At 50.5% G+C, this 13,427-nt stretch overlaps 2 protein-coding genes across 4 annotated transcripts in view; both read right to left on the reverse strand.

Annotated features, from left to right (window-relative positions):
• Window positions 1-5,952, reverse strand: part of Gpr68 (G protein-coupled receptor 68) — a 30,459-nt gene extending 24,507 nt beyond the window's left edge. The window contains exon 1 of the mRNA NM_001108049.1: window positions 5,872-5,952. The gene's annotated coding sequence lies outside the window, so the exon portion shown is untranslated. The remainder of the gene's footprint in view (window positions 1-5,871) is intronic.
• A 3,648-nt stretch (window positions 5,953-9,600) lies between these two features.
• The window catches only part of Ccdc88c (coiled-coil and HOOK domain protein 88C), a 119,559-nt gene continuing 115,732 nt past the window's right edge, over window positions 9,601-13,427 (reverse strand). For all 3 annotated transcript variants that reach the window (NM_001432084.1, XM_087553894.1, XM_087553895.1), the window contains 1 exon segment: window positions 9,601-11,784. In NM_001432084.1, coding sequence (NP_001419013.1) covers window positions 10,789-11,784 — 996 coding nt within the window. In that variant the 3' untranslated portion in view covers window positions 9,601-10,788.

The raw sequence follows: 13,427 nt of genomic DNA on the forward strand, positions 1-13,427 counted from the left end.
CTATGAATGTAGCTAAGAGTTCGGATTTGAAAGCCAGAGCACCTGACTTTAAATTCCAGTCCCTCTTCTTACCAACAGGGTGACCTTCGCTCAGTCTTTTAGCCACTTTGCAAGCATTTTCCTCCCTGAGTTAAACCAAGGGACGCCTTCTCAGCTCAAGGCTCTACACACAGTAATGAGCATAGATGTCAGTTGCTGTTCGATATTCCAAATATCCTTTTCCTCTCTTTGTTTCTGAAACAGGGTCTCCTAAGAGAAGTCTGAGCCAGACAGGACTGTGCACGGTCATCCTGCCTCTGCCTCCCGAGTGCTGGGATTAAAGGCCTGTACTACCATGGCACGGTTTCCTGCTACGACTTTTGATGTTTACTGTATCCTTAGAGCTCATGCTCTAAGCTTTTATTGCAATGAATCTTATTCTCCCCATCTCATAGACTGAAACACAGAGGTGCTGCAAACTGCCTAAGTGCACACCCAGCCGGGAAGCTATAGGAGCTCAGACCCTCAAACTCTTTCTCTCAATAATAACTCCATGAAAGAAGAGCGCTCTTCTGCAGCCCGCTGTCAGCTGGCCACCTGCGCTTTGGACTATCTGGAGTCCAGCCAGGATGTGGTAATAGTTTGCTATACATTGCTCTCATGCCTCACAGCTCCCGTGGTGCTATGAATAACCTATGTCATAAACTCTGGTTGGTGGCCCCTGACTTGGGGCAGTGGTCCTGTCTCCCCATTTCTATCCCATAATCTCTGTTTGCAGATGTCCAAACAGCATCTTGTGCTTCTTGCTACCTATGCACTCTTGTAGTGCTGGGACTTGAACTCAGAACCTCAACCATGCTAAGCAAGCACTCTACCCCCAGAGCCACTCCTAGATCCTACATGCCCTTGCATCCAGCTATCCTATTGATTTGTACCTCACCTTGTGGAGGGGTCCATGGATGGCTCTTACCCCCAGTTTTTTAGAGCATCAGAACTGGCATTAGAGCTACAGTTGAGGCAATTCTGGCCTTGCCTTCCACCAGAAAATTCTAGATTTGAAAAGGCAAGCTGGGTGTGGGAGCATACACCTTTAATCTCAGCACTTGGGAGGCAGAGGCAGGCCAATCTTTTATGAGTTCAAAGCCAGCCTGGTCTACAACATGAGTTTCAGGACGGCCAGGGCCGTTACAACAGAGAAACCCTGTCTTGAACACCTCGCCCCTCCAAAACAGCAAAGAAACTCAACCCCCTGACCGCCCCACCTCTTTTGGCTGAGCTTTGCATGGGTGGTGGAGTTTGCTGTGCTGCAGATGAAACCTGGCAACAGCCTTACAAACAACACACAACTCACTAAGTGCAAAGGAAGTAGATATCATCTTCCCGAAGCTTCCTGGGCCTGGAATAGTAAATGCTCCTGGAATGCTGACCTGGAATCTTCTACTAATGACTGTCTTTCATGCCCACAGAAATCCCTTCCCTCATGGGCTGGGTTCCAGAGACAAGGCCAGTTCTCGGTCCCCAGCAAGCACTGTTTGCCCTTTTTCTTCTTTCCTCGTCTCCTGGGTTTTGGGGGGGGGGATTTGTTTGTTTTGGCATTCTGCCTAAAGACAGTCTTTATGCTGAGATCCATGACAATGTGTTTATTCCATTTTCCAGGATCAAACTTGGGATGATGCTCTGAAAATGTCCAGAAAATGGCTGACATCAGACCACGCACCCAGGCGGGAGTTCTCTGAGTGTTCTCCGTTGCTTGCCCACACTCACTCTCTCCCCTACTTCTTGAAGAACTTTCCTGGCTCATTCCCATGTCTGGCCAATAGGAGGAGAGTGGGATCTCAAGGGATTTAGTCCCTCTGCCAGGGTGACTTTAGGTTAACTGCAGACTCTTGCTGAAGGTGTCAGCTTTTATTAGCCTCTCATTCCTGCCGTCTCCCTACTTTACTGTAGGCCTTGGGGGAGCCCCTGGTTCCCAGATACTTTGACCGCTCCTTGGGTCAGTCTTCTGAATCCTGTCCCTTGGGTTCCTGCTTCCCACCGGGACTATGACTAACACAGAAGCAATGGATGCATGCAGAGGGCAGAACGGGGAATTAAGAAAGAGCAGAGATGAACTACTTTTAAAAATTACTGTTCTCTCAGTTTGCCCTTCCAATGCCCACAGCCAGCCAGCCTCAGACCAAATCTCTCTTCATGCTCCAGACAGAAGAACCGGTAGCTACTTCCTCCCCAGTCTCCAGTGCCAGCTCACTTCTGTGCCTGCTCAGCCCCACCGCGGCTGCCTACCCTACCTCGGAACGTGTCCCAAAGCTGGTCACACAAGTGGATGCAGGTAGCCAGCTTCCCTTCTCAGAAACACCCACCCTTGCTGAGTCAAGCACCTTCTAGAATAGTCTGGGCGGCAGAGGCTGGCTGCTCTGAGAATGATCATTTCTGGCATCAACCACACACCAGCAGGCTGGGGCCTGAGCTGATTCATCGGATGACCTGGACAAGTACCACATGGCTGTTTCTCTGCTCCTCCCTGGATAATCTGAAGGCTCTCAGAAGCCTGTGACTAGTGGAGACATCTGTAGACAGTAGATGATGAGCCCCCCACCCCCGTGTGTGTGTGTGTGTGTATGTGTGAGTGTATATGTATGTGTGTGTGTGTCTGTGTCTGTATGTGTGTGTGTCTGTGTGTGTGAGTGTGTCTGTGTGTGTCTGTCTTTGTGTGTGTATGTCTGTATGTGTGTGTGTCAGTGTGTCTGTGTGTGTGTCTGTCTGTGTGTCTGTCTGTCTGTGTGTGAGTCTGTGTGTATGAGTGTGTCTCTGTGAGTGTGTTTCTGTGAGTGTGTCTCTGTGTGTGTGTGTCTGTGTGTGTCTGTCTGTGTGTGTGTCTGTGTGTGTAAGTGTGTCTGTGTGTGTGTGTCTGTGTGTCTGTGTACCTCCCTGAGTCTCCATTTTCTTATTTGTAAAATAGCATGACTAACAACACCTCGCAGGGTTGCAGCAAATGAGTTAATATGTCGAAAACTCTTAAAACCATGCCTGGCTCTAGCAAGTGCTCTGAGAAGGATAAGCCATCCTTCCTTAGCACAGCACCCGTGGAAGGGGACTGTTTTCTGCTCTGGCTCAAATGTGCTAAGATTCTTTGGGGCAAAGAGCTGGAAAGATGGAGACTGATTTTGTTTCCTTTCTAGAAGAGTTGCCTCCTTTGGGTCTTATCAGTTTGGAGTATGTGAAGGAAGGAGGATGACAAAGAGCCCTTAGAGAAAGCCACTGGGTCTTGGCATGGCGGTGCACACATGTAAATGCAACATTCAAAGCTTGAAGCAAGAGTATCAAGAGTTAAAGGTCGGGTTATATAGTGAGGCCCTTTTTCAATAGATAGATAGATAGATAGATGATAGATAGATGGGTGGGTGGGTGGGTGGATGGATGGATGGATAGATGGATAGATGGATAGATGGATAGATGGATAAATGGATAGATGGATAGATGAGTGAATGGGTGGATGGGTGGATGAATGGATGAATGGATGAATGGATGAATGGATGGGTGAATGGGTGGATGGGTGGATGAATGGATGAATGGATGAATGCATGCATGGGCAGCCTGGGGCTACAAATCAGTAGTAAAGTACTGACCAAGTTTGTGTAAGGTCCTGGGTTCAATCCAAAGCACCACAAGAAAAACAAATGAACAAACAACTATCAATCAAACAATAAATGCATCTACAGGAAACCCCCCTCAAGCCTTCTGGGACCATGGTTTAGGTGTAAACTATGGGGTGTGGGTACTATGGGAACAAGATGATGGGGGAAGACTAACAGCAAACTTGTAACATAGACCAAGGCCCGGCCAGAGTCATTCCAGTGAGAGCTCTGCCCTGAATCCAGTCAGCTTTAGTCCTTGCTTGGTCTGGCCTTGGGATGGGATGGTATCTTGGGAGCAAAAATGGTGGCAGAGAGGTGGGGTTACCTCAAGGTCAGAAAGGGGTACTCCAGAGCCCAGCTCTGCTACTAGCCGAGTTCTAAAGTCCTTAGTGCAGCATATGTACAATGAAGATATCCCAGGGTGCTGTGCTGTAGCCCTCCAGTGTCAGCTACATTTAACAGAGCCCTAGCACAGAGGTCCCTGGGACATCCCCCAAAATATTTATGCCCTAGTCCCTGGAGCCTGGAGTCTTCTTAAATGCCAAAAGGGTTGTGGTAAGTGTGATTAAATCTTAAGATAGGGAGGTTGTCTGGGTTATTTTGTCCATTCTGAAGGAGGGAAGGGGACTGAGGCAAGAGTGCAGGCAACTTGTAGCTGAGAAAGGCCACCAGATGGAGGCCCTCATGGAACCTTCACTCTCCGAGAGCCTTCACAAAGCACTGCACCCCAAAAGCTCTTGGACCTGACCTTCCAAATTCTGAGACTGTAATCTGTGCTGTTCTGAGACAGTGCGTTTGTGGTCATTTGTCACAGCAGCGATGGGAAATGAATACAGCCCCTGAGTCCCCTCACGGCTGTCTCCCTGAAGGATGAACCCACGGAGGGAGACCCCCACAGCATCTATTGAGCATATGTGAGCTTACGCTACCCACCGGCTCCTCTGTGTAGATAGCTCCACTACCCAGGCCATGGACACAAGTGTCTGCTTGGACACTACCAGGGATAGAGCCTTCCAGGATAGGAGAGCTCGGGGTGGGCTGCTAGAGAAACTGGGCTCCAGGAGAGTAGAAGGGTGGGCTTGGATGAAGAACAGGAGGAAGGCAGAAAAGATGGACAGACATCAGAATGGGACCAAGAGATCAGTTATTCTGTTTCTTCCACATCCCAGAGGAGACCCCGGATAGTGATGAGAGCAAGGAGATATTTTTCATGACAGACGGAGTGGAAAACAACACACCACCACAAGAAAGCACAGCGGGGGTTACAGTGGGAGAGGTGGGGCCTCTTAACGGGTTCATGTTGGATGGCTTCCGGTAAGAAGCCTTTCAGCTGCTACTAACACAGTGGAGACGTTTTTCTACCACTCTCAGCCCTGTGAGGCACAGCTCCAACTGGAAGCATTTATTGATTTTTGGTGTTAGTCTCTGTCCAGTTCTCTTTTAATTTGTCTAATTATACGGAGGAGGGAGTCTCAGCTGGGTGCAAGAGTGCCTTGCATGTGACTGGAGTTCTGTGGGAATCTAGGAGACAACCCCAGGCCTGGTCTGCAGACAGCAGGTGCTAAGGCTTAGCCACTCTGCTGGGTGAGCCCACATTTTCATTTTATGCTTGTCTAACTACTTCCTTTCGTGTTAGGGGCCCCATAGCCCTCTGTGGTTCCTCTGAATTGTGGTTCCCTGCAGGGTTAGCTGACAGGGATGAGCTCCCTACACTTCAGGCCAAAGCTCAGATCAGCAGGTCAATTCATGTGAATGAATGAATGAATGAATGAATGAAGATAATGAAAAAACAAAGGGATGGGTGAATTGAGACTCACATAATCCTGTGCCCTCCCTTCTCCTTATTCTCCCTGGACCAGGGTAGGCCTGCATTCCCCTCTATCTGACATGCCACTGGTGGTCCCTGGTCTGCTGTCTTAACGTTTCGACTATGAGGATGAGGATATGTCCCAGCAGCCTGCGCAGGGTTGGACGCTGGAGACCTGCTCCCTCAGGAAGCCTAGACCAGGGGACCTCTCTGATCTGTTGACCCTCACATTGCGTGGCATAGTAGATCTTAGAAGGACTGTTATCTCCCAGCCTTTCTCCACTTCATTCCTGCCCCTAGACCTTTTGAATTTTCCGCTGCTGCAGGAGGAGTCCGGGAGCCGCATGGCTGAAGGCCATACGTCTTCCCTTGTGCCTGCAGCTGCGCTTTCCCCGCGAATCCTATCTCACGACTGTGTCCACCCAAGAGGAGAGCGGTGGAGCCACTTACCTCTCTCTGGTGGACACGGAAGGCACGCAGCTCGCAAGGCGAGGGCGTGGCACAGGTATGATGGAGGCTTGGCATCCACCTGAGTGAGAGCAGACCCCAGGTCAACAAGGGGCGGTGCTCACCAGCTCTCCCCCTGCCGCCCGCCCCTCAGTGGTCTAAGGAGAGTGCAGTCTTCACAGCGGCTGGCTGGCGGTGGAGGGACCCAAATCCTTTCCCCTGTTCATTTGAGGTATTGGGGGCGGAGAGATGAACAGGTGGCTTATATCTGTGTAGCTAGACAAACGTGAAGGGATGAGACGGACTTGGAGGGTGGGATAGGCCACCAGGCCATCTTCCTCTCCCTCCCACCCCATGCACAGTGGAGATCCTTGTCCCCAGGTCTGGCTGGCTTCAGGCTGTGTACTGCCAGGTAGAGGAGCATCAGTGCCAAGCTGGTCCGCTGTGCTCCTTGGAGAAATGTGAGTGGGGATGGGCTCTGGGTCGGCCGGACACAGGTTCTCACACCGGGTTCCCCAGGACAGTCTCGGGGCAGCTAAGTTTGGCATGACCTGTGTCCGCTGTGTCACCTGTATCACAAGATACTGAGTCAGTATTCCCTGTCCCGCCTCTGCTTCCAGGTCAGCCTTAGGCTGGAAGGACAAGGAGGAGCTGCTGCTGCAGGAGCAGCCGCCCATCTCAGTTTCCCGCTAGGATTGCAAGTCTCACTTCCCTTCCCCCTTCTCTTGGTTTGGGTCATTTCTTCTTGATCTTCTGTCCCTCCCCTCCCTAGCCCGCTCCTCAGAGGTGGCAATACAGGTGATGCTGGAGTTGGCCCATTCTGGCTCCTGAGAGCAGAAGGGTGAATTGTGCACACCAGTTACTAAAGATGAATTTGTGTCGAGCTGCGATTAAACAATGGAACAAAAACAAAGGTCATAAAAAGTCAAAATTCACCCACTTCCTAATTTTCTATTTCGATACCTTTGAGGTTTACACATATTTTATTGGTATAGTGGGCGTTCTTTACAGTGTGTAGGTAGGAGCTACTGCATACCCCTTCCTTCCTCACCCACCTTTTATTACCAACTGGAAATCAGCCAAGTATTTACACCACAGAAATGGGCATGTGTCATAAAATGCTGTATTCATCATAGTCTGCTTCTTCTTCTTCTATTTTTTTTAATTTTTTTTTTTCTTTCGGAGCTGGGGACCGAACCCAGGGCCTTGCGCTTGCTAGGCAAGCGCTCTACCACTGAGCTAAATCTCCAACCCTATTTTTTTTTTTTAAGTCTGCTTCTTTTGAGACAAGGATTCATAGTGTAGTTTGTAGGGGGTGGGGGTTGGGCCTTGAAACTCAAGGTTCTCTCATCCCAGCTTTTTTTTTTTTTTTAACTTATTTTATATTTGTGAGTACACTGTCTTCAGACACACCAGAAGAGGGCATCGGATCCCATTTCAGATGGTTGTGAGCCACCATGTGGTTGCTGGGACTTGAACTCAGGACCTTGGGAAGAACAGTCAGTGCTCTTAACTACCGAGCTGTCTCTCCAGCTCCCTCATCCCAGCTTCTTGGATGCTGGGATTAAAGGTCTGTGCCACAGTACTGGTTCAATATTTGTTTTCTAATCTTTGACTTATGAAACCAATGGAGGCAATGTTAGTATTATAAAAGTATGTCTTGGGTGAATACTGTGATCCTACCTTCATTTTAAGTAAGGCTAGCCATATCGGAGACCATCACCATGGGAACGGCATGAGCATGAGGGAACTCTCCAGGCAGCGATCAGAAAGCACTAGGTGACTTAGTAGTCACTCACACCACCAACGAAACCTGTCTTTGACTTGCTGACAAAGTGTCAACCCACATTCATTTTGGAATGATAAGTCACCTGCCAGCCATACACAGGTTGACGCTAATACATTAAGCACACAAAGGTGAGAACATTCTATGACTTCAATAAAGTTTTATTGCTTGTAAATATCACACGTTCTTTACCTCAGGAAGAGCTAGATGTATGTTTTCATCCCTCCCAGACCCAGGTATTAGCAGGATGATCCACAATGCGTGTTCTGCTCCAAACATTCTCTCTAGAGCCCCTTGTCCCAAATATCTCTGTAGATTTCACCCCGTGCTATGAATATTAAGAACTACCTGTCACTTGGGTACTTTCCAGACACCCAAAGACTATACCGGAGTAGAGGGTGGGGGCATGGGACATAGGAGGACATACTCCTCACACAATGAATCCATGATGTTGCTATGGGATCATCAGCACTTGAGACTGGATTTGGATATTTGAAGTCTCAGAGTTGAAACCATCTGAGCAAATGAACATAGAGGGGGGCAAGGGAACATCAAACACCTGAGGGACAGAAGCCCAGCTTTGGAGTAATGCCAGTTAGGTTCTAGACACCTTAGGGACATCTCAGATGTGTGGACATCTAGAATTCCAAAGGAGGTGGTGGCTGAGGATGCCGGCTCCTCGCCTCCTAGAAATGGCCTGTAATTACAATTGTGGATGTGTAGGAGCTTGTCAGGGCGTGAGGGGTGATGAGAAACCTAGGTGTGCCTCAGGTGTGCAGGACTCAGTCTGCAGAGCACAGGGTGTGGCTACTGCCGAGACACAGAGAGCAGAGTGTTTCAAAGCAAAGGTCACCCAGGGAGAATGTACCAGAGTGACCAGACTGCCTTTGGATTTAGTGCCACTGTCGACTTAATAGCAGCCTTTACATCAGACAGAACTAAAGTGCGCCGAGGAAACGGAGGCAGAGACAGATCGGAACTAGGGCCCCAGGACTGGAGGATGAGGCCTGGCATGAGCTAGCCAAGGGCAAGGATCTACTATGATCTCTACACACAGTTGAGGAGTCAAGACCAAATTCAGGCTTCTATAACAATACAACAGACGGTGCGAGCTGGAGTAAGAGTTTGGGGAACTGAGATGAGAGGTTGTGTTCCAGGAGGGTGGGCTTCGTGTCTGAAGTTCCTAAGAGGTCTATTGTATTGTGTGTGTGGAGGGAAGCAAAGTGGCTGAGGGAGCTCAGGGCGGCCCACAGGCTCTCTGGGGATGGTTGAGCCCTGCAAGCATGAATGTGGGAGGGCTGTCCCAGAAGGGACAGAGTCGTGAGACAGAAGCTGCCAACAACGAGGCATGCCTGGCCAGGTGTTAAATCCTACAAAGGCCACACGGAGTGAAGCCTGCCAAGTGACTACTCCACGGATAGCAGTTCCCACCAAGCAGCCAGATCCAACAGATTGCAGAGACTCAGGAAGGAAGGGCAGGGCCAGGAGGCAAGAGTGCTGTACACAGGAAGTCTGGTGAGGGAAGAGGGAACTGAGATTATCAGGCGGACCTGAGAACTGGACAAGGTTTGGTCACCTGGGGAGACTTATATACCTTTTCCCATTTCATCTACTTCACTGATTTAAGCATGATGTCCTAAGGTCCAATTCCAAGGTGTAGCCCTTGGTAGTGTTGTCAGCTTTGGGACCCTGTCCTGACAGGAACAGAGCCCCCTGCCCAACGGGAACTCACCTGATGCAGAATCAATGTGATGCGGACCATGGGCTGCCATCACTTCAAGGACAGCTCTGTCCTTTACATTCCTCTTAAAGGCTGTGCAGCTTCATACACCTAATGACCTAGCCAACAACGGACTTCCACAGCCGGAGGAGCCTGAGGTGTGGGAGCCTAAAGCCCGTAGCCCTCTGCATGCAGGCAGCGTTCTCTGAACAAAACCAGGGCCCAGTCACAGTCCTTTCCATTTTATTATGGCCCCGTCCTGGTCTTCCAGAACGAATGGCTATTTAACACATAACCCAAACACCCTCACCATGGATCCTGTCAACATTCAAGGTCTCCCGTTTCTTTCTCAGCACATTAATCAGAACAGAAAATAAACCGTTTAGTCCATCCCAGGAAAAGCACCATTACAATAGGAAACAAAACACATCAGGAAGCAGACCAGACAGACAAAGAATGACTTACAATGGAACATAAATAGGCCCCCAAAGTGTGTATACATAGTTATCCATATGTGTATATATATATTAAAGAAATTTGGTTTCTACCCCCAAAAAGTTATTCAGAAAAAAAAAGTTCCGTCTGAGCCAAGGAAGGCTGGGTGCAGCCGCCACATTACCAGGTGAATGTGGCTTTGGCCTTCCTTCTGTGTAGTAACTACTCCTGCCAGCCTGGGACACTCAGGGCTCACTGCCTCACAGTCAAGGCCTGGCAGATCCAGTGTTTGTAGTAAAGTAGTCTAGGAAGTCCCAAAAGGCTGGTTCCTAGGCAGCCTTAACGTCTACTAGGCAGGGCCCATGAGCCAGCTACCAAGCACCCTGTGGCTGATCCTAAAGCTTGGTCTGCTGTAAAGGGAAGTGCTTGGACCTCAGGAATGGGATGGCAGGCGGTCCTGGGTTTAACAGCCAGCCCTGCTGCAGGCTTTCCCCCTACTCTGCAAATCCTTTCCCAGAGTAAGATTTTCCTAGGACCAATGGCTTTTAGGCAGGAGTGGTTTCCAGACCCACCAGGGCTTAGCTTTGTGAGCCTAGTACATGTGTGTGTATTCACACGTGCACTCGCTCTTTAGTGGAGGTCGACAGGTTGCAGAGGAGTATTCCTACTCAAGTAGTGTCTGTTTCTGGGTAAATTCGTTGTGCCACTGACTCCTAAGCGGTCCCCATGCTAAACTGATTTGTCCGTAAGATACCAGCTGCTGGGAGCTGCAGCTATAGAAGTTACAGACCCTGGAGGGCAATCCTCTTAGGGCTTGGCACGGTGTTTCCATCAGCCAATCGGATGAGTGTGCGGGAACCCCACTCCTCATTCTATACCCCCTCCCCCAACACCACAGGCCAGCAGGGGAAAAGGCCGTTGTAATCAGAAGGCATAACCAGCAGCCTAGCGTTTGCAAGCTGCAGATCCGCCACGTGAGTCACACACAACCGTATTCATACCACACTGTCTGTGGGTCCCCACCCGGCTCTGGGGATGCTGGTGTGCTCTTTGAGCTGCTCCCTTGACTGAAGTCATCAGGGCCCCTTTTGACATGGGGAGCCAAGTCAGAAGACCTACCAGGGCTTTTGGTGAGGAGCCCCTCGCTGTAACCATGCCCTGGGCCCCCATCTCCCTCTGAGGTGCCAAGCCCTGGACGCACAGGAGCTACAGTGGCCACCTCCCCTGAGTGCTGTGGCCCTTTGGGTTTTGTCCTGACCGCAGGAGCCACAGTGGGAGAAAAGTGCTGGATCTGGGGGTTGCTACCACTGCCACATCCAGTAGCAAGGGCTGGGGCTGTGGCAGACTGCTGTAGGGGGGCCAGCCTCTCTTCCTTCGGGGGAGCCAGGGAGAAGCGCCTTGTGTCCAGTGGCCGTCCTCGGGTGCCTGGGCCTGGAGAGGAACTGTCAGCTTTTCCTACGATTGGAGTCCTCTCCCGGGGTAGGATATGGGAGCCTTGCAGGCTGTGGCCGCTTGTCTCTCTGGTTCCTACAGCCTCAGGACACCCTGGCTTCTGAGGAGACTCTGGCCTGCAGGCTTCTGGCCCACTGGCCCTGAGGAGGTCAGCTGAAGCCAGGCTGAAAGCTCTGCTCAGAGACGCACTTCGGCTGACAGGCACGTGACAAGTTTGGGACATTGTGGCTTGCCTGGGTCTACCCAGAGACAGGCTCTGGGGAGGCTGGACCTGTCTTGAAGGGATCCCAGCCAGAGCCTCGGCTTCAGATGGTCTCAGGTTGGGCTTTACATAATGCCCTGGCTTCAGCTGCTGCCCCTCAGAGGTGCTGACTGGCATCTTGACGGTGGGAGCCACGAAGCTGGTGGGCATCTTGGCTCCTTCTTTCCTAGTTGGTGGTCCTGGCTGGCCTCCCATGGCTGGGGGATCATGGGCCTTTCGGAAGTAGTCACTAAGCAGGTCATCACGGCAGCTGGGCGTATCCTGGGAAGAGGAGAGAAACAGGTAGAAAACTGGACACTCACAAGGACAGGAAAGAAACAATACACATACTGGAACTTAGTCACCCACACATTCCTCCTGAGAAAGGAAGAGAGGCAGGATGGGAGAATGTGGAAGCCAGAAAGACAGATGACCCAGACATGGAGAGCTCATCCCAAGGCTCAATGAATCGCTTCCCTAGGACTCTGCTTCTTCTGTCCAGAAGGTGTCCTTGGCCACTACCCTGGAAACAGAACTATCAGAGGCAAAGGTCTGTATGCTGATAGGGTCTACAGCCATTGGCTAGCACCCCACAGCCTGGCAGAGGGAGGTTCCTGCTAGACAGAGCCTGGCCTACTGTGACCTCAGAGGTGCCAGACTGAAGAAGGATGCACCAGTGGCTTGGGAGTCATCTGTAGCTGCTAACAAACCCAGAAGGTTATGGTGCTTCCTGACATGTTACGCTATGGGCATCTAGGAAGAGCCGTGACTATCAGTGTCCACAGGTGACAGTTACCACCTGGGCCACCAGGGCCTGCTCTAGGCTGGATCTGAAAAGCAAACAAACAAGCAAACAAAAAACATCACCCAATTCCCAAAGTAGCCTGGCAGGGCTTGGCTCAGCTGTGGAAAAACTACTTACAACAGACAAAAAAAATGAGGTCAAGCAGGACGAAGAGCCTGAGACGGCAGGTCTGGGGTAAGGCCAGGGCTTTCTGGCCTGGGCCCTTCTCCACAGCAGCTACCATGTTCTGATGCTGCTTCTGCATTCATTCATTCATTCATTCATTCATTCATTCATTCATTCATCACCCACTCACTCATTCCCGCCTGTAAGCAGGTTCTTGGGAGTTGGTTCTCATCCCTGTGGCAGGGCCCCTCACTTCTGCCGAGGCACTGCTTGGCCCAGGTTTGCTGTCTGTAAGCTTCTGTGCAAATCTATCTCCCGCCTCAGCAGAAGTGGGATTATGAATGTACTCTACCATCCACGAGGCTTCCTGTGTGGACTCTGGGAATTGAACTCGCTTGTCTGGCTTGCACGGCAAGCATGTTTACCTACCGACCTTCTTTCTACCTGGCCCCTCTTGTCTTCTGTTGAACCAACTTATAACTCTACCATTTAAATCAGGGTACTTGGCCGCCTATGCAGGCCGAAACATCCTAAAGCAAGCATACGTACTTCATGTTTGGAACCCCCAAGTGCTTCTTCTCCACTGCCACTTCTGAAGATCCACCTTCCTGGCTACCCCTGGAACCCAATCTATGTCCTCTTCTCTCAGCATCAAGGCTTGGATGTGAACCCTACTGGGTAGGGTTCTACAATGGTTTAAATATCAGCAATGTCCTGCTTTTTATATGCGGTATTCTCCTGGCCTGGGGGTTCACCAATCAACATAGGCAAACTGGCTAGTGAGCCTCAGGGGTCTGTGCGTCTCCACTTTCTCAGGGCTGGGACTGTAAGACGATCATTACCACATAATGCCCTGGGTTCAACCCCCAGCACAACACACACATGCACACATGCACGCCTCTGTGTTACTTCACGGCACGTAAGAGTCATGCAGGATTAAAATGGCACTTCATGAAAGCAGTTATGCCGGACATGGCTGACATCTGAATTCTCCAGAGCAAGACAGTTAGTTGTT

Source organism: Rattus norvegicus, chromosome 6 (assembly GCF_021556685.1).
Source record: "Rattus norvegicus strain SHRSP/BbbUtx chromosome 6, alternate assembly SHRSP_T2T, whole genome shotgun sequence".
Lineage (NCBI taxonomy): Eukaryota > Metazoa > Chordata > Mammalia > Rodentia > Muridae > Rattus > Rattus norvegicus.